The sequence below is a fragment of the Maniola jurtina genome, chromosome 1, assembly GCF_905333055.1.
Source record: "Maniola jurtina chromosome 1, ilManJurt1.1, whole genome shotgun sequence".
NCBI lineage: Eukaryota > Metazoa > Arthropoda > Insecta > Lepidoptera > Nymphalidae > Maniola > Maniola jurtina.
This window is the reverse complement of record NC_060029.1, coordinates 2542407-2564149: the sequence shown is the minus strand read 5'-3', so window position 1 is coordinate 2564149 and position 21743 is coordinate 2542407. Positions and strand designations below refer to the sequence as shown.

The 21743-nt window shown below is 37.9% G+C and overlaps 1 protein-coding gene across 4 annotated transcripts in view; it reads right to left on the bottom strand.

The window, feature by feature from the left end:
• The window catches only part of LOC123866035 (insulin-like growth factor-binding protein complex acid labile subunit), a 376912-nt gene that overhangs the window by 9035 nt on the left and 346134 nt on the right, over positions 1–21743 (bottom strand). For all 4 annotated transcript variants that reach the window (XM_045907378.1, XM_045907369.1, XM_045907350.1 and 1 more), the window contains one exon: positions 1983–2042. In XM_045907378.1, coding sequence (XP_045763334.1) covers positions 1983–2042 — 60 coding nt within the window. The remainder of the gene's footprint in view (positions 1–1982; positions 2043–21743) is intronic.

Sequence of the window (21743 nt, the reverse complement as noted above, 5' to 3'; positions counted from 1 at the left end):
TGCGAGCTACCTCTGTACCAAACGTCAGTCTTTTCAAAAGCACTTCGGTAATGAAAAGACCATCAGCTAATATTTTAGAGTTTCCGAGCGAAGCCGTGTAAATAAAATACAATAAATACCGCGCGGAAGTGATGCCCGTCGATGCATGCGGACGCAAATATTCGCACAACGTACGACCAGTAATAACGCGTGAAACTGCGGTTTTACGCATCATTCGCTACGTTTTATATTTTCTCGTATCGATGGATGCGTGGCCATATCAATAAAATGTACAAATTTTATTTTTTACCGTCGCTCGGGTGGACAACTATTTGGTATTTAGGTACGCAGCAGTTTGTGTTACCTACAATGACTTAAAGTCATTGGTTACCTATATTAAATTTTACAACAAGATATAAATGTACATATTACAAAAAACTTAAATTAACTCCGTCACTCGCTCCGTACAAACGTAGTTTGTCTCTCATTGGAATACTCAATGGAATTTTGTAGAAACGTTCCGGGAACTAATACCTTTGCCTGTGGTTTTCCAGATTTCCGTTAAAATATTCGGTTTCAAAGTACGCGGTCTTAAAAATTCACATACAAATTTTTGAGCCCCTATAATTTTAAAACTAAATGTTTTGGGAAAATCTAAAACACCACAGGCACAGATATTAGTTTCTAGAATATGTCTGCAAAATTTTATGGACTTTGGTTGCTTAATATTCAAATGAAATTGGGACTACGATTGTATGGAGTAAGTAACGGAGAGAGCCCTGTTAACTGTGTTTTTTGGCTGTAAATCATGAGGTCCCCATTTTCTGGGTCAGGTTAAAAAGTTTTTAATATAGTAAGTTATAAGTACCTCTTAGATTTTTCTGTTAAAAGAGATCTAGCAGACCGGAGTTAGTAAGTTGGCAGTGCTAGTAGTTCGTAAATCCTGCCCTGCGTCTGATTTATCTCTATTCGTGTTGGATTGTCGTCGCCTCGACTGCGGGTATGAGATTGAGGGAATAGAAAGTGCACCTGTGTTTCTGCTATTGGCGCACTGTATTAATCTTCTTCGTAATTGGCTAGTCTTCGTTGAGATTGGCCACTCTGGCCGAAATTTGGTATTAAGGTTTTGACTCGCAAAGACTTTATTTTATTGTAGACCTTATTTCACGAAGGGACCACAAGCTTACGATCTACTTAATATCTATTCTATTTCTATTCTCAATCTCAATTCTGCGGTCTGGACTTGCCGGAGGTAACTACGTATGAACCTAGCTGCACCGTGGGATAGTATTTGTTCCGAGGCTTGTTATTTGCGACGCGAGATTACGCGCACAGCGTTATCAATACTCCGGCAGATTTATCGTTTTTGTATGCTAATTGCTGAATATCAGTTGTATTACAATAAATCGTTCCTGGACAACATAGTATGCATGCAGTTATTCAATATTTATGCACATTCCGATGGCACATAGGTTGCACTATTAAGAACCGAAAACGCAGAACGTCAAGTTTGTCTGTGTAACTATGTCTTAATCTCAGAAACTATTGTAGGGAGTTTCATTCGGTTTTCATCAATGGACAGACTGATTTTGTGAGAAGGTTTTAATATAAAAGTGTAATGTAAGTGTTTTGCAAAATATGTTTATATCCAGTTAGTTGAGAGCATTGAATTATTTTAAGGCTGAGAGTTTAAAAGTTTCTTAGGTATGAAAACATTAGTTAGGTACCTATTGCAATATGCACTGTTGCTAAGTGAGAGGTAACCCATTCCGGATTCAATTTCGAGTTAGGTAAGAGATGAAAATTTTCAAAATTTTCTCAGGTCTGGTCTAGTAAACCAGTTGGAATTTCTAAAATTTCTTCCTTAGTGCACTGCTAAGGTGGGTCAGTCGATACTTTGATTATCAGTTAGTCAGTCACGGAAGATACATACTGTTGTATAAAAATAATAGGGGATAAACGGAATAAATGGAAATATTCATAGAAAAATATATTATACTAACCAAATATAAGTTAGGTGTGACGTAACCCGCGATGCGACGACTCGAGTACTGTGGCGCCATCTGAAATTTAAAAAACATTCCTCAATATAAAAAAATATTTACTTCTAAACTTATATTATAATAAAGAAGTATAGTTTAAAAATTGCATGAAGGTGACATTCTCCACCTATTATATTATATAATATCAGCTAATAGGCTATAAATTATTATATCACGCGGACAAAATCGTGAACATAAATGGGTACAATATAAAAGAAGAAATAGGCTAACTGAATCAACCACCAACGCGAACGTACAGCTCAAACAGCTAAGTTTAGTAACTTGCCATTTGCTGTTCAGTGTTTAGTTTAGAGATCTGGATAATTAAGATTCTGTATTATATAAAGAAATAACTGATGCAAAACTTATCATCTAATGGATTATTGACCGCTATTAATAATGAATGGAAGCCTATTAAAATATTATATTTGCCAGAAATAAGTCCATAGTTGCACCAATCATTATTTAATGGCGATGGCGGTGACGATTCGCCGTCACATGTCGTTTTCCCATCCACCCCGCCATCAGGGGCGGGTTTACAACAATTTCATTACGCATAATCGCTGGGCAGTTTGCGTAATCACCGGGTACTGAACAAACCAAGGAGCATTAGCTTTTTACCTCTACTATCATGTAAGACTTACAGTTCTGTTATTAGTTCCGACTTCCATTACATTAAAGTTACTTACAGTTTACATTGCTGCAGAAATTGAGTTAGGCACCTACCTACTTATTGATTTTTATACTTTCCACTACCTACTTCTTACGATTCAGGCAAACGCCAAGCATTGAACTATCGAACGGTAGATAAGATTTTGAAGATAGTACGTAAAATGCCGAACTGATAAAAGTTGACTTCACGCAAACACGGCGTTTAAGTAATTAAACATCAAACATTGGGAGCAATCCTGTATGTCTAAGAGCTCTCCACAAAATTCTCAATGGTTTTTCACACATCGCGACTCATTTGATGTCATCTGTTCGCCTAGTCACTAGTGGCGAGTTCTAGCACCTAAGCCCGACGTCTATCGTGATTTTGATTTAAATGTGCCCTGATCATTGCCATTTCAGCTTCGCAACTCTCAGAGCTATGCTGTTACTCTAGTACTTTTAGGTTTTCATTGTTGATTTAGTCACATAGAGTAACTCCAAGCATACCTCTCTCCATCGCCCGCTGAGTGACTCTGAGCTTCCTCATAAGATTAACCTCTGTTAATTACTGAGCCTTTGAGAATATCTCACTTATCCAGCGTGGTGTGTGACCTAACCTCATTGCATTCTGAAAGGAAACCCTTGCCCAGTACTGGAAGGACGTGAAATCTAAAAAAACCAAGTCATTTAGGCTAGCTAACGTTAAATGTAGATAACATAGACGCCTGCCAGTTACGTCGAAACCTCGACATTTTGTTAGAAGTTCCCCTACAGGCTAACTGTCGTAAGTGTGAACTGTGGTAGTGGCCTGGTGATGAGTTAAGATGATGACATTTCACTACAAAAATATGTAAAAATACGCCGACACACCACAAACGAACAATCACCAACAAAAGCACTTAGTGTAAACTGAAAAGATAAAAATAATATCAACAAGCTACAAGCTCGCTTATCACGTCCACCGTTTGAATACTATTGTGCAGCGCAAAGTGACGCGGTTGAATTTCCAAACAACTTTTAGGCAAAAGTTTCACTAGTCGGTCTGTTTGCGGGCGGCGGTCGTTACGACACAGAACGCGCGAATTTTCCCCCAAAAGTAATTTGCTATGTCACATCACAACGCTAAAGCTGCTTCCACATTATATGCAAACGTCCGTCGTGACATTTAAAAAATCCAGCTACTCGACGTAAGGAAGGTAGTGAAGAGACTGAAAAACCGGTCAAGTGGGAGTCGGACTCACACACGACGGATTCCGTACCTATAAGAAATAGATACCTAACACTTTTTAATTACAAAACACTTTTTTCTTACTTTGCATGTCGGCAATTTTGAAATTTTTAGTGTTATAGTGGCAATAGAAGATTCTGTGAAATTTCAACTCTCCTACCTATTACGGTTTCCTATTACGGAACCTATTACGGTTCATGAGATACAACCCGCTGATAGGCAGACAGACAGACAAACGGACAGTGGAAGTTTAGTAACAGGGTCCCGTTGGCGCCCTTCGGGTATCCTGCCAAACCAGTAATAGAATGCTTAACTTATTTTGTATGCTATTTGACGAAACATATCTGTTTTATTTTGTAAAATATTATAATTTCCTAACACGTACAATGCTCCCTGAAAATAAATTAATTCCTTAGAGCAAAAAACAATAAAACCGCAAGTTATAATATGGACCGACCTTAACGGAGGGAATTTACAGATGAGGAAACAAAAAGCTGGTAATGACAATGCTTGTTTCGCTAAAAACATCCGAGTTTTGCCTTTTGCCAGAGCGAAAATTTGTAATGAAGCGAATTTCGGAACTGGAGCCCATTCCTTGAAACAATAACTGACGGGTAGATAGAAAAAACCGTTTCTAGGTTTCGCTAGTCATTGCGCCGGTTATTCGCTGTGGGAAAAATATTATACTTACTTACCTATCAAGAAATATCTATTTTATCTGTGTTGTTGCGTATACGTTTCACATACACACAAGCATACCAATTTGTCATCACTGTTTAACCCCCGACCTAAAAAGAGGGGAGTTATAAGTTTGACATGTGTATCTGTCTGTGGCATCGTAGCTCCTAAACTAATGAACCGATTTTAATTTAGTTTTTTTTGTTTGAAAGGTGGTTTGATCGAGAGATAATCCAAGAAAATCGGTTCAGCCGTTTGAAAGATATCAGCTCTTTTCTAGTTACTGGTAACCTTCACTTGTTGGGGGTGTTATAAATTTTTAATTTACACTTGTACAATTGGGATGATACCTGTGTGAAACATAAATTATTTCTTAGGATTTATTAAATAGAGGGTCTTTCAAAATTTATAAAATCCACGTCCGCTGTTATTTTTAAGCTCGCTGACCATTTTAAATTATCGATTTTACTAAAAAAGTACGTTAAATTCATATGTTTATGACGTCACATTTGCGACTCTCATACAAGCTATCTCAAAATGTAAGCGTTTTGACGTTCAAAAAAGTGATTGATTTGACTAGTAGATCATCATCCCTAGCCGGAGTTTTATGACATTTCTAGATAGAAGACTTCAAGACTTCTAGATAGAAGAGTTACCTTTCATGCGTAAGTAGGTACTATAATCCAGATAATGGACATGTTTGACCTCCTTGGACCTATCTATCGATATAATATATTCCTTTATACCAATCTTACCAATAGATCAAAAATAATTCTAAGAAAATTCAATAATAAAAGCTTCCCTATCCAAAGGAGAGTTAGTTAAACTTAATTAAGTATCCAGATTAAGTTCACAGATAGGTAAGCTCTATTAAAATTAAGTAGCAAAATTATTAAGTTAAGTAAAATGCAATTTACTTTTACACTGTATACCTAACGTTTCTTTATTTAAAAGGAAATTATTATTTCCCTCCGTAAAGGCGCCAGACGGACTTAGCTATAATATGTTTATATTTTGTAGATTGTAGACCACTATCTAACTTTGTCAATATATTGGTGTAGATTGTAGGATATGCAATTCTTTTGGACAAATTGGTTTTTCATTCAGAATGCTGTTAGGGCTTTGATATGCCCTAGATTAAATAAATATATTATTATAGGTGAAAGGTAGACAAATCGGAAAAATCTTCTCGATTTGGCTTTAGACCTTTAGGAGTTAGATTATTCACTTGTACCTAGGTATCATGATTTCACTGTTAATTCGTGGTAACAAGGTCGTATGCGCCCCGTATAGTGCGCCTCTTACGCATTTCAGCAAGAAACTACTTGTTTATCTTTTCCAGATAAGGAAGAAGAGACAAGTCATAACCTGAAAAAAAATTGTTTGTAAAATTGTGACTTGTGCAGTCAAACTAATTGTTTTCTTTAGTGAGAGATGTAATGTAATAACACTGTGATTGAGAAACTCTTGATGATAAGTGAGAAACGTCTGTATGCGATCAAAATTTTGGTCCTTTGAACTTTCCCCTATCCGGGTTCGACTGTGCCGGAATCTCGGACTAGTGTAACTTTTATTGGTAGACGTAACAATGCGTCTAAAAGCGTCTGGTACTGAACACTGGCAGTGTTTGCTAGCCAGGTCGATACCAGCACAATCGCGACAAAGATTGCGCCCCGAGGAAGGCCCCGACGCTTTTGTCAACACGCTGTATTTTGTCCGTTTGTGTGATAAAATTGCAGCTCCATTCTATCTCGTACACTCCACGAGAGTAGCACATGAACGAGCTCAAAACGGAAGCGGGCAAACACGCGGGCGAGGAACAAAACACACATAGATACGTCTATTACAGTAAGTACTTCGAAAAGTGAAAGAAGAAATAGTATGATGAAAACTTCTGGTGCAACAAAGTAAAAGTATTTTGAAGTTTTCTATAGTGATATGATAGGAGAGTTCATCTGTCTTATTAGTTTACTAGATAACGTGTCTAATTTCATTTAAACTAATTTGACAAATCATAATCTAGTGCGATTTTCTACAGGAAATACGTATTATAAAAGGGATAGCGATACATTTAGAGTTGTCATTTTAGTTTAGTGTACAGATTGTGGAGAACAGGATTAGCTACAATGTTCCTATTTCATAACAGGAAATTAAATAATACAGTGAGGACCCGAATAGTTTGAATTATTTGACACTATTGTGATTCTGCTAGAATTTAGGGCGAAATATTTTTATAGGTAGGTATGGTATTGCACGTAATAGTCAAACTCTTGCCAAAAGCCTATAGTAATCGAAATATATTCATCAATTCATCAATATTCTTAAATCCGGATCGGTTTGAAACCTCTTTAACGAAACGAAACAAAAGTGGCGAAAATGCTCAAGAACTTTCTAAACGCAGTGACTGTTTTTTGACATGTGCTGGTTAAGATAGTTAGGTTCTCTGACTCTCAAAAAGCGACGAGCAATGACGCGACGATGTTTTAATATTCGATCGTGAATCGATTCGTCTAAAAAAAATCAGTTAGGCCGTTCTGGCTTTATTTAGGTTTAGTAAAAATGTTGAAAGGATTAGAAAGCTGTGTTGCAAGTGGCGATAGGCGGATCATGTCTGTCGCAGAACCGACGGCCGATGGGGCAAACGTGTTCTGGAGTGGAGACCGAGTACCGGTAAGCGCAGTGTTGGACGACCTCTAGCCCGCTGGACCGATGACCTGAAGACGGTGGCGGAGAGCGGGTGGATGAGGAAGGCGGAGGACCGTGTTTGGTGGCGCGCTCTTGAATAGGCCTATGTCCAGCAGTTGGCACATACAGACTGATGGAATGGAAAGAAATGGAAAAAAGGTGGAAACAATCGCTCTTCAAAAAAAACAAGATTGTGATTTTATGTCAAAAATGCTCCTCTATTTCATCTTAGAAACTTGACAAAAGTCACTATAAGTATATAATACGATAGAGGAGTTGAAACTGTTCAAAGCGAACGAGAGTAAACGAGCGCAGACGACAAACAAGAACAAAAAAAAAACCAAATATATTATACTTTAGATTTAAAAGAAACTTAGTTTGGAAAATTAGTCTGGAGTTCGCTCTTTTGATAGCGGATTTAGATGCTTTGTTGTTGGTAATGAAATGATTTTTAAAATAAACACAGTCATTGGCTTTTCAAAAGTAAACTTTAACTGTGGGGAACAGAGCTGATAGTTCTTTGCTCTTGTATTATGTTTTCTTGCCAGCCAGCGAAGGCTGCTTATGGTTCTGAAGAAAAACTTAACAAATTAACAGGGTTTTCAGTACTTGCATACTTGTAAAGTTTAATTGCTGGATCGTTGTAACACACTAAGGTTACGGTTCTATACCGTATAGGAACGGAGCCTAAAAAAGTATTATTGAGTTACTTATTCTAAGGTCAATTATCCACTGGCTAGCCACCGGCAATAAAACTTACAGATGTAGCTCTGGTATGTCACGACTCTACTTAAAAACACGCAGCAAATAAGCTGTGATAGCCTAGTGGTTAGAACGTCCGCCTCCTAATCGGAGGTCGGGGGTTCGATCCCGGTCACACACCACTAACTTTTCAGTGATGTGCGTTTTAAGCAATTAAATATCACTTGCTTTAACGTTGAAACAAACATCGTGAGGAAACCTGCATGCCTGAGGGTTCTCCATGTTCTCAAAGGTGTGTGAAGTCTGCCAATCCGCATTGGGCCAGCGTGGGCAGACTATGGCCTAAACCCTTCTCATTCTGAGAGGAGACCCGTACTCAGTAGTGGGGCGGAAATGGGTTGATCACACAAATAAATTTCAGCAACCTTACGTACTTGCAGAAAGGGGCATTGACTGACAATAACAGCGACTTTTGCAAGTTTTATTGCTCGTGCATGGATACAGCACAGAGGCTGTCGTAGAGACTTCAAAAATATTGAAAAGGATTATTAGGGTTATGTACCCGAAGGATGCCAACGCGACCATATAACTTAGCCTCCGCTGCCAAACCGTCCGTCTATCAGCGGGCTGTATCTCGCGAATCGTAACAGGTTGAGAGTCGAAATTTGCACAGAATGTGTATTTATTTCTATTGCCGCTGTAACAATAATATTTTTTTAAAAATGGTTGCCATTTTAAATTTAAAAAAAATTTGAAAGTGTTATTTCTTGTACGAGCGTACGGAGCCTTAAAAGAGTCGAAATCGCACTCTATCAAGCTTGCGGAACAGTATTTGATCTCGAACAATTTGCGTGCTTATACTTACTTACCTATTATCGTAAGTAGGTATCTATATACAACTTTAAAAAAATGTTGCAAGATCAAGTGCTGGCTATCCAGCTGGTTAGATAAACCGAGTCGTAAGAAATACAACACAGAAAGAAACATTTTGTATTTAAAAATATAATAATATTTATCCTACTGAAATAATAAAAGCACGAGCACATTCCACTCCCCTCTGGTCGCACCGTAAGCGGGCACGAGTAATGGGAAGCAATGAAACTTCCTGGATGTTAAAACAGCGTAAAACTCATTATTTTTTTAAAGAACGCTAATTGCGCTGCTCCCGTTACAGACGGGGCGTTTTTACAACAATGCTCTGTAGAGCTGGACTATTTCACAGGTAGCATGTGAAAAATCACGTGGAAAGCCTTTTCATATGAAACACTTGCTATCCATACTAATATTATAAATACTTAAGTGTGTCTGGTCTGTCTGTCTGTCTGTCTGCTAGCTTTTCACGGCTCATCCGTTCAACCGATTTTGACGTTTGGTATAGAGATAGCTTGCTTCCGGGAACGACATAGGCTTCTTTTTATCCCGGAAAACTGACCAGTTTCCACGGGATTTTAAAGAACCTTAATCCACGCGGGCGAAGTCGCCGGCATCATCTAGTGGTAATTAAAGTATCATGTAAAAATTATGAAACAGAATCTCACAAAGTTTAATTTTTTTACCTAATTCCGCTAAAGAGATTGAGATTCAAGCATTGAAATGAATATATGAATATCTAGGGGCAGGAGGGAAGACACAAAAGCTGGGGGGATGTGCAGGAAGAAAAGCTCTCTGGAAAAAAAGGTCTACGTTCAATAGTGGACGTCCACAGCTGAAATGATGATAATAATTGAATAGGCAGGAACTCTAAAAAAATTACACCCATATTATAAAATGCGAAAGTGTGTTTGTTTGTTGATTTGTCCTTCAATCACCTCGCAACGGAGCAAGCAACGGGTCGACTTGATTTTTTGCATGGATATACCCAATACTTAGTTCAAGCCTTGGAGATGGACATAGGCTATTTTTATCCCGGAAAATCAGAGAGTTCCCACGGGATTTTTAAAAACCTACATCCACCCGGATGAAATCTCGGGCACCAGCTAGTATTTTATGTTTCAAAATTAAAACGACTTAATTCTTGAACTGAAAATGCAAAATGGAAGGAAACCATCTTTCCGGTTCAGGTAAAGCTAGGTTATCGTAGGGGACTTAAACCGTAGACTTAAACAAACTTTTGACCTTAAGTGCACAAAAACCATTTTTACGGCTATTCGCCAAGCCGGGCACCTAATACGCTAAAAACTCCCCGGGAAACTCCAGCATCATAAAAAATAAGTTCAGGCTGCTCTCCGGGTGCGCACCGACGGATTTTTTATGATCTTACTTATAGGTAACGATATAAACTATAACAAATGGCTTACGAAATATACGACGTTTTAACCTACTTGCTACTTGTCTTTTTACCCGACTACGGCAAAGCCAAAAGGAATGCTTATGATTTTAGCACTCTATGTATGTATGACCTCATAGATGTTACATCATCATGTGACATCCGTGATCTCCAAAAATTTTTTTATTAAATAAAAGGGGAAAAAGCAGTTTTACTATATCTATCGCTCACTATCGGCAGTTCGCGGGTAGTAGTCGGGTTTTAGTACTGTTTAGCTTTATCTTGTTATGCAATGCATTAGGTACGGTTGTGTATGACACAATATTATGTCGTCTGAATCGTCCTCTAAAGAAGCCCCTATCTATGAATTCCAATGTAAAAGCGTTGGTACAGACAGTATAGAAAACCTAGAACCGAAGAAGCAGCTTAGTTAATAATGTAAAAGCATAGTTAAAATAATGATAAACTAGGTTTACACAAAGAAGAACCCGTGGAACAAAGCCTTTACGGTTCATAAGACTAATATGTACGAGTATAAAGCGAAACAGAATATACGAGCATCCCTATATATCCATTCGCGATATTTCATGCCGGTGCGATCATAATCCCAGCGAAAAAAGAATATTTCCCCGTCTCAGGTACAGGAGATAGGGAAAAACTACCTCCGATATAATAACATACTCGTAAAACCACCGAAATAAGCCATTATCCATGAACCAAAGCCGGAATATCTGAACGTAATCACGGAATCACGTGACGTATCAACATTGTGCCTATTTTATCGGGCGGTCCACGTTTTACTTTGCGAGAATACCGCAAATTAACCCCCCGAATCCCTGGTTGGATGTGATCCCTAATTTTCAGATACATTGCCGGGAAAGGGGCTTAGGAGCGACGCGTAAATAACATCGCGTCAAGCCACCGCTAGGCGCACTAGGGCAAGATAAGGAGCCTAGTGAAATTGCCCTTGGGTACCTAGAGCGCGATTTATAAGCGAAAGCGACTGAGGTGTCAATATCATTTTAGCTTTTGAAATTTTTTACGTGCGAGCTTCAAGTAACTTGTTAAGGTAAATTGCCAAGCTTAGGTGTCACAAAATATAAGGTAGATTCTTTTTATTTTGATCTAATATCATCGAAAAGTTATGAAAATATTAGATGATGCTCGCGACTTCATGATCGAGGAGTTTTTTTGATTTTCTGAGACAAATAGCAGCCTATGCAACTCTTCAGATATCTAACTACTTATGAATATGTATATCCATGCAAAAAAATCATGAGCGGCGTGATTGAAGGACAAATCAACAAACAAACTACCCCTATAGTGAAAGCGTGTTAGTTTTTTATTTTTTTTTAAAACCTATATCCACGCGGAAGTCGCGAGCACCAGCTAGTTTATAATATTTGTATGATGTTAAATAGGTAAAAGATTTATAATTAGAGGGATCTTTCTATGCACGTTTCATCTTCTTTGAATATCCGAGGATATCGTTAATTACGTTGCGGTGAGGACTGAGGCCACATCGCTACATCGTAAAGAATAATGTTCACTCCAATTAAATTAATATGCTTAAGCGAAATCACAGACGGAAAAGAAATTAACGCGAAGCGATTGGGGGATTTTTAGGAGATATTCCAATCCCCATGGAGAGTCTGATTTTAAAGGGAAAATGTACAAATGATACGACATCAAGTCTCATGTCTAAGAGTAGACGCCGTATTGCATCAAATGAAAAGTTATTGAGGCTTTCCATGAGAACACAAAAAATCTTTGCTTATCTTTGAATAGAGCTGTGTTTACTGCTGCTGTTTTTCGACAAGAAAAGCTTTTAAACTTGTTGTAGAGTCATTACCAAATGACATTAAACACACTCTCTCTTAGACTCTCTTGACTACCATCTTTATAAGTTGAGTCTTATGAATTCTTATACTTACTAATAATAGTATACTATATATTAGTATATTATTATTAGTTGAATAATCTACTAATAATAGTATTCATAATGATAATAATATATCGACCTATCGCCAGGCACTGCTGTGCAACATAATATGAACGGTTTAGTTTAGACCATAGTTCACCACGCTGGTAAAATGCGAATAGGCATATTTTACACTCCTTTGAGAACATTAATGGAGAACGCTCAGGCATGCTAATTTCGTCACAATGTTTCCCTTCATCGTTAAGGTGATTTTAATTGCTTAAAACGCGCATAGTTCCGAAAAGTTAGATGTGCATTACCGGGATCAAATCCCATACCCCCCGAATAAGAGATTATTATTATGTCGTTTCATTTATAAACACATCAAAATTCTCGCCACAATCCAAATCCACCATCCAAATTATACTTATTTTTGGACCCAGTGCTCCCATTCTTTGGCAGAGGATAATTTTTGTATAGCTTCTTCTCTTCGAAGGGAGGGTCGCTATTCGCTTGGAAGCGTTTAAAATTTTGGCAACTTTTAATTGTATTTGTCCCCCACTCGCCTCCCTAATTGTTTCGCGTCGATTGTCGGGCCTCGGAAACTCGCCAAGAAAAGTTGGATCTACACTTTAGTTGATAGTTGTTGGGAAATGTAGGGTTGTCCAATGGATGAGTAGGTTAAAAACTATGTGATAAAGCAGAGCTTTTTCTTCTTAACATACCCAATCTCCTTGAGGAGAGATCGGGTTTTAGGGTATTTTCTACGCACTAAAACCCTCTCGGTGGCCATCTTCAGCGCATATTAAGAAGCCCCGGCAACTCTCACGAACGTTTGCCGGTGCCTCTCTTGCGCGACGCCCATTGGGCTTACCCTAAAGAAAGCAGAGTTAATGTAAGGTTTGCGTTTTTATCTTCTTTCAAGCAAGATTAAAAGGGTGGACGCAATGTCAAGCATCGTCAAGCAAGCAAGCATGCTCTTCAAGAATATCTGCGTGGATAGCTAAACTTAACGTTGAGACTTTATCCTCCAAAGCAGTACAAGTATTCAAAGAAGCTGTACAGGTAAAATCTTAAAGACAAACGCTATGTTTTTAAAACTGTGTGAAGTTATGGTTCAATACTTTACTTAGTTCCAATGGTCATCCTTTATCCTTCATACCTACTTATATTATAACGGCCTCCTATTCCGTAGATGGATGCCTCAACACGTTGAGACCTTGTTCATAAGAGCAGTGATGTGCATGAATAGAAATAAGATGCAATCTTTTAGTTCACTTTGTAGGGTTCCGTACCTAAGGGTGCCAATGGGACTCTATGATTTAAGTCTCTGCTGTCCGTCCTTCCGTGCGTCTGTCTGTTAGCGGGCTGTAGTTCATCAACCGTAATAGGTAGAAAGTTGAAATTTTTACAGAATAGTTTTTCTGTTGCCACTGTAACAACAAATAATAAAAAATTTAGAACAACCGCCATGAAAATTAAAAATTGAAAAGTGTTCTTTCTTTTACTATGGTTCGGAACCCTTCGTCTGCGAGTCAACTCACACTTGACCGATTTTCATAGTTCACCACTCATCATCCCCATCCATCTCTGGTATTGAAGTCACCCTAGACGTAGGTCAGTGCCCGGTGAAGAGTTCGGGAATGGACAAGTACCTAAGTAAAGGGCGAAGTTGTGAAGATACAAAGTTTATTTTCTTGTACTTTGTCGTGTATTCGTGTGTTCATTATCAGGAATACATACTCGACTCCTTTTGTTTTGTTTGTCGCGGAAACTCGAAGCGAGTTTGCTTGTATCGAGGAGTTTACTTCTTTACTGAAGAGACAGTAGGTACTTACCTACTTATGTTGCATTTTGGGTGTTGTGTCTATCCAAAATAGTATATTCTTCTTCCTTTTTGCTATTCCGGTAGGTACTAGTCCACCACGTTGGCCAAGTGCGGGTTGGCACGCTTCTCACACCTTTGAGATCATTATGGAGATGGACGTTTTCTCACGATGTTTTCGTTTTTATTTATTTATTCAGATAGGTACAAGTCAGCTCTTGACTGCTACCTCACCTGTTGGTAAGTGATGATGCAGTTTAAGATGGAAGCGGGCTGTCACTGTTAAAACAAGTGATTTACCGTTAAAACGCACATTACTCGGAAAACTTTGAGGCCGGGATCGAACCCCGTACTCACCCGAAACAGAGGCTGGCTTTTTGTAACCACTAAACTATCACCGCATGCTATTACATTAATTAAACCATACTTTTTTGTCTAACCATATAAAAGGAAAAGATGACTGACTGATTCATCTTCCCCCCTTTCCTCTCCAACTAAGCGTCAGGCTTGTGCTAGGAGTAGGTACGACAATAGTGCAACGGGCGGGGTTTGAACCGTCGACCTTTCGGTTTTCAGTCCACTCCTTTGCCGGTTGAGCTATTGAGGCTTTTGGCATACACACAGCTCTTATGACGTGGACATCTGCTAAGACAGGATTTTTGAAAATTCAACTAAAGCAGGGTTAAAATAGCGGTTTGAAATTTGGATAATCCACGCGGACGAAGTCGCGGGCATAACCTATATGAGCAAATACGACTAGATAGATGTTATACTTCACAAATAGTTCGCATAACTAATACCAAGGACCAAGGCATAGAACAATGTGGTCTAGCCTCAAGAGAACGCCTGAAGTCTCAATACAAACTTGCTCCTAGAATCTGATTTCACATTATTCCCCTAGCCACGTCGTTCTACAACCTATCCAATATTCCATGAAAATGTATGATACTGATATGAATATGAGAACCTTTGATAGAGCGGTACCTTGAAATAATCTAGGATTTTCTCCTACATGTAATCCATTTTCGTAAGGAATGTAATATTATTATAATGAATTTTATTATAAATATAGATTGTTACGGCTATACTCACGTATTTAGTCGATGTAAGTCGTTTCAAACCCATCCGGCTTCTTTTTTTAACCGACTTCGAAAAAAGGAGGAGGTTCTCAATTCATCGGAATCTTTTTTTTTATAGAGACGCATCGTTGTTGAGACTGAATTTATTATGCAAGAAATAGGTTTCTGTGATGTCTATAATATTGCTTGACAAAGAATAAGCAAGCTTGGTAAGCTGAATGCTTTTCCTCGCAATTTTGTCTAAGTTTTGGATGATATTTTTGTCCTTTTTTTCGGGTTGTACCACACCATGACATTATTTCGACGCCTCTTCGGTTTTAGGCCTTTTGGCTTTAATGCTCAAGTGTTAGAGGAGCCGGGATGACTAAACTACAACTGGTGATGTGTGGCGCAACTTTCAAAGAATAAACGTTTTTTTATTTCTTTCAAAAACACAAGCAGGCACTTTTATACACACACCTACATTATAACGAAGCCTACGCGGCATAAAAACAAAAAGAAAACCGATGAGATACGGAGTGTGTACTGTGTACATTGTTATCTGTGATCAGAGTGTAAGAAGACTTATTTTTAACAAGGCGTTCGTCGGGGACACAGCCCCAACACTTGGTAATCACTTAAGACCCTTTCCAAAGGGGTGACTAGCTGTAAACACGAGGTGTAAATGTAAAGAAAAAATATCTGATAGGTACATAATATATGTATTCTATCATGTAGGTATATACCTTTAAATTTATAAAGCCAAAAACCAGTGCTCCAAAGGATAGAACCGATAGAATTTAAATATTATTTACCATTTTATAAATTTTATGATAGTGTTTTTACCTACACTTCAAGGAAATTTCGGAATATTTTTTAAATACATATCAAAACCAACGTCTTCTGGGAAACTCGCCCGACGACCGACGCCTTGCAGGTATCAAAACACCAGAATTTAGCCTGGCAAATCACAAATTATGCATTGTGTAACACCCGCGGCAAATCAATTTTTTATGTTTTGTACACTAAGGGCCTGCGCAGACAAGGGACTTTTGTCCCTTCGTCGTCTTATACAGTGTAACAACCTCGAATAAGTAGGCCACTCAGCTTGTGTGGTACATCGGACTCCTCAGACTCAAACTTCAATGGGGCAAATCTAAGGTACTAGATGCCCCAACATATTAAAGTCAAAGTCATTTATTCAAATTGGGTACTATAGCAAACTTTCAGATTGTCAAACAATGATGTAGAGGTGATAATTAATTACGTTAACTTAAAACTAGAAAACTAAGGGTATATAGTGATTCAGTTTTAAACTTTAATATCCGTATTTGATTTTGAAAACAAGTTTCGTTACCATGTCGTGACGGGGTTTAGACTAGGGAATATTGTAAGTTGATCTAGATTCTAGACCGTCCGCAAGTTATGCAGACCTGTGTCGGATAGCGGTCGTCCCTCCGGGGCTCCTGCATCTCACTTCCACGCCCGGCGTTGCATTTACAATTACGACGGCAGGTCCATAACAAAGGCTTGATAGCTTTTGTAAACAGTTGTCTAGTTTTAGAGCATCAAAAGATTGTTTTAAACAAGTAAGATTTACAGAGACACAGATATTAGTTTCTAGAATATGTCTGCAAAATTTCATGGAATTTAGTTACTTAATATTCAAATGAAATTGGAACTACGATTATATGAAACGAGTGACGGAGAGAGCCCTGTTAAAGTCTTGTTAATTGTGATTTTGACGCAATTTTTTTTACACATGGATTTATATATGTTTGTATTGGCGACCGCCTGCATTCTAGCCAAGAACCAAACCGAAAAGCGCAGCATATTGGGAGGAAGACCCCCTAAATATGTGAACAGACGATATCAAACATGACCGTGGTGTGTGAAAGTCCCTCCATCAAATAGACCTATACCCAACAGTGGACCTCGATCGGTTGACAATGATGATGATAAAACAATACAGCATGCAAAGACGCGCTTATCGTTTTAATAAGGATCTCTCCCAAGTCCCAGACAACCTTTGGAGAAAGGAGTTTTTATATGACAAATCAAAAAGAACATCTCAATTTGTATAAAAAATGGCTTCCCCTAAATCCTTTATCTGACCTTGGCACAAATATAACTCAATCTTAGGCGAGCCAGAGCTGAGGGCTCCAGCTCAATAATTGTGATAAATTACCCTTTATCCCTCTCGGAATTAGCGGCAGCCTGCTTTAATGGCCTACTTAGACCTTTCTTGCGTTACGGCGTAAAATTTTAATACGAAGACAGTGTATAGAGACCGTCTTCTACGATAGAAAAAAAAAATTTTTTAGCAAGAAACAGTTAAAAATGTATGTAATGTTAAGAAACTGTTTCTTGCTAAACATGAACTTCCGCAAAGTAACGCCTGATTCTATTCAATATTTAAAAAAAAATTTATCCCGTCTAGTATATAAACTAGCTGATGTCTGAGACTTCGCTTGGATTTAGGTTTTAAAAATCTCGTGGGATTTATTTAATTTTTCGCCAAAAGAAGTAGGTTAAATCACCTGCCATATTTTAAAATATAATAACTTTGAAATTGATAAAATGAATTCTGTTTCAGAGAGGTTGTTCGAAATCCATTTTATAAATGTTAAGTTTTAAGTTAAATATTAACAATGCATTTTCACTTATTGGCGGTACACGCCCCTACATAAATCATTAAAATTTAATGATTTAAATAAATATAAAATACGCAAGCTGAAAATAAATGTTTTTAGTTTCATTGTAATGCTAGGTCTACACGTGCTTGCATACTCGAAGCTTTATATTATGTGTAAATGCAATGCTCTATGGATGATGCTTGTTATGTGCGTGGCAAACCACTGGTAAGATAGTCCATGTGCGTACAATGCTAGAAGTGTTTAAGTGTTTAGGTGAGGATGCAACTTCGAATATTGCAGTGCTTGTCAATTATATCATTGTATGCTGGGCACCCATTTGCAAGGGTAGGTACCATGGACTTACCTATATACCTAATAGTCCGTGATATCAATCGAGCAATCATTTAGGTGAGTAGGTACTCATGTGCGTACATCCTTGTTCGTTTTAAGTTCATTCAAGTTTTACGAAAGGTTCAAATAATATATGGTAGGTATATTTGATTGACTTTTATCGAACTTATTGAATATAAAACTGCATGAAGCTTGCTTGTCAAGCATGCATCTGCGTGTGGACGCAGCTTTACAATTAAAAGTTTACTTTCTGCAGTTTGCGCGCACCTCATTACTGAAACAAACAGGAAGACTTTCGGGAAAAGCCATTCCCAATAAAGCTTTTTCCAAGCGATTGCGATTTAAAAGCCGAAACGTTCAATTCTCAATTAATTGAATTTTCAATTTCATTTTTGGTATGTACAAACACAAAAAAAAAAAAACATCGATAAGTAGAAAAATAGTATGTGAATATTTGATAAGTATTTCTATAGACAAAAACTTATTTAAAAGAACTTTAGAAGCTATAAGGAGTAAGGACGGAAGCTAACGAGGGTTATACTAACTTACTTTGGTTTTGTAACAAGGGCAAGCCCGCACTGTGAATTTTCCCATCGCGATTTCATTCGCAGAATTCTATGACAACGAAAATTGTATGGAGCCGCACGTACGTACTCGCGAAACAAAATACGCGCGAACGACTTCATATAATTTCCATGTCACTAGAACAAGAAAATCAAATATTTCTTGGATAGTGAAATGCAAAATTTATTATGTTTCTATGATAATTTTTCAATAGCTAGGCACTTGACGAAAATCAAGCCACCTTTCAAACAAAAAAACTAAATTTAAATCGGTTCATTCGTTTAGGCGCTTCGATGCCACAGACAGATACACAGATACACACGTCAAACTTATAGCACCGCTCTTTTTGGGTCGGGGGTTAAAAAATGTAATATAGTAGGTACCTCCTCAAACAAAATATTCGCAGTTTTTTTATTAATAAAGTTCAGTTTATAAAATCCCGTAAAACGAAAAGAGCAGTGTTTTTCTTCATAAAGTTATATTTTTTCAACGCAGACGCGGCGAATATTTTAAAATATTTGACTCCGACCTCAGGGAAATCAGCGGAAAGGTGAGATGTTGGTTTGTAAATACAATTTTATGCGCCAAACGAGTATAATCTCTATTCCGAGAGTAATAAGGGCCACGGGAGCGGCGCGAAGTATTCGGTACGAACCGCCAAAGGAAATGACCCGTTGAGTTTCTGCTGAGGAAACCGAGGGACATTTGTTAGAAGAGAGGTAGGGAAAATAAGGAATAAGCATGATTAGAATTACTTACTGTTACTACGTTCTGAGGATTATATTTTTGGGTTTTTTATCCGTGCATATTATATTACAAATCCGAAAGTATGTCTACAGGTCTATCTGTCACTTTGTCCGTTTTACCAGCCAACGTTTAACCGATTTTCACGGGTACAGAAATAGCTTGCACGCAAAGACGGACATAGGCTACCTTTTGTGCCGGAAAATCAAAGAGTTCCCAGGGATTTTAAAAAAACCTGATGCCACACGGACGAAGTCGAAGGCACCATCTACTTTTTTGGTATATACATATATTATATAGCTTGAATCCCGGAGACGGGATATTTTGCCGGTAAATCATGAGCATCATCTACATTCATATGGAGGGATAAACTGACTAACATACTAACAGCTCTAGCTACTGAGACTAGAAACTTGAGATTTTACATTGTAGGTTATCACGGTAAACGACGAGACCTCTACTAAAAAACCCGGTCAAGTGCGAGTCAGACTCGCACACGAAGCGTTACGTTCTATCGTACAAAAATTACACTTTTTTTTTGTGATGTAACAAAACTTCACGGCTTTTGAATTTTTTCCTTTACTTGTTTTACCTGTCTTTCATGATTCTAGGTCAACAGGAAGTATTCTATAGGTTTTGACTCCCTTAACGGGTTATGACAGATAAGAAGGATAGACAGAAGTGCTCTTATAAGTACAGGTTCCTTTTTTTCTGGAGACAAAGAACTCTAAAAGTGTATTGATAGTTTGAACACACGGGAACGAAGTCGCTGGCAAAGGCTGGTATTATAAATTAAACTAATTCCCTTTTATACGCAATTGCGTACGTACGAGTACACAAGTTCATTCCCGGCTTAGCCTTTTAAATGATTGCGTCTTCATGGAGACAATTTGGGGAATGTATTGTCACGAGCGCAATCCTCGAGATTACGCCTCGCGTTGAATTTGAGAGGAATACATGGGCCAAATAACATTTTCTTATATCGCCCTAATATATTGTACGGTATTGCCGCTGTTTAGCAATTATACAGTTAAGTAATGCATGTGATTATAGGATTAAACTAATGTGCGAAAATTTTGAAAACTACTATCAACAACGATGTAAAGGTGAGCCAGAAGAAAACCGGCGAGCTGAAAATACCCGGTTCAGTCTGTTACTGTATAGGTAAAGTATGATGATTGGGCTCATTGATTTGGTGAGCATGAGCAGTTGGCTAATAGACTTATGTCTATTAAGTTAGCCAACCTCGTATTGTTATACCCGGGTCAATACTGATTTATTTTGCAACTACCTGCAGTAAGTACTTAACGTTCGTTTCTCCATAGTTTGCTTAGAATATTAACAAATCGCAATAGCCTTCTCTTAGAAACCCGTGAGCAACGCGACTCGCAAAGCGCGTTAGACATTTTGAAGTCAGGGTTTTCACTCGTATCATGGAGTCAGTTCACGGTAAAAACAGTTCACGGTCGTATGGACCGCGTATAGTGCGCCTTTTACACATTTCAGCGAGAAGCTACCTTTACTTTTTAAGTAAACTAAGGAAAACTAAAGTTGGTACCTATACATACATTAATTGTTATAATAAAACTACACAGGTTGGTCGATTGCAGATAAGCTACATCGATCACTGCTACAATTTCAATTGTTGTTATTTATTGGCTGAATTTTGTGTCTTCTTAACCTCCGACCCAAAAAGAGATGTGTTATAAGTTTGACGTGTGTATCTGTGTATCTGTCTGTAGCATCGTAGCTCCTAAACTTTAATTTAACTTCTAGATTTTAATTTAGTTTTTTTGTTTGAAAGGTGGCTTGATCGAGAGTGTTCTTAGCTATTATCCAAGAAAATCGGTTCAGCCGTTTGAAAGTTATCAGCTCTTTTCTAGTTACTGTAACTTTCACTTGTCGGGGGTGTTATAAATTTTTAATTTACACTTGTTGTATGGTATGGTATAATATTATAACTGTGCGATAGCTACATTGCGGCGTCGGCCCTAACACGGATCTGCAAAAAAACTTATCACTGCCCCGAAACAGATAGATACTGCCCTCCTATTTGTCCTTATGTCCGGACAATCTCAATAAACGCGCGATATGATATTGGCGACATTATTCCTCTTTTTTATCAAGCTCCAAGGTTTTTATTTACGCCGGAGATTTTTGCGTGAATATAAATCAAATACGATAATTTGTTATTACAATATTCATCATATTCGCATCGTCCATTTTGGGACAGTATTTTTTTTTTTGATTTATCAGGCTGGTCAATCAACGTTATCGAGTCAAATGTAATATCTTTATTAAAGTAGGTACATATAGGTATTATGTAAGTGTTCCAATTATTATTATTTACGTTTCAAGCAATTAAGAGCCGATTCACACCAAGCACGTACAAATGTCCATAGACATGACAGCA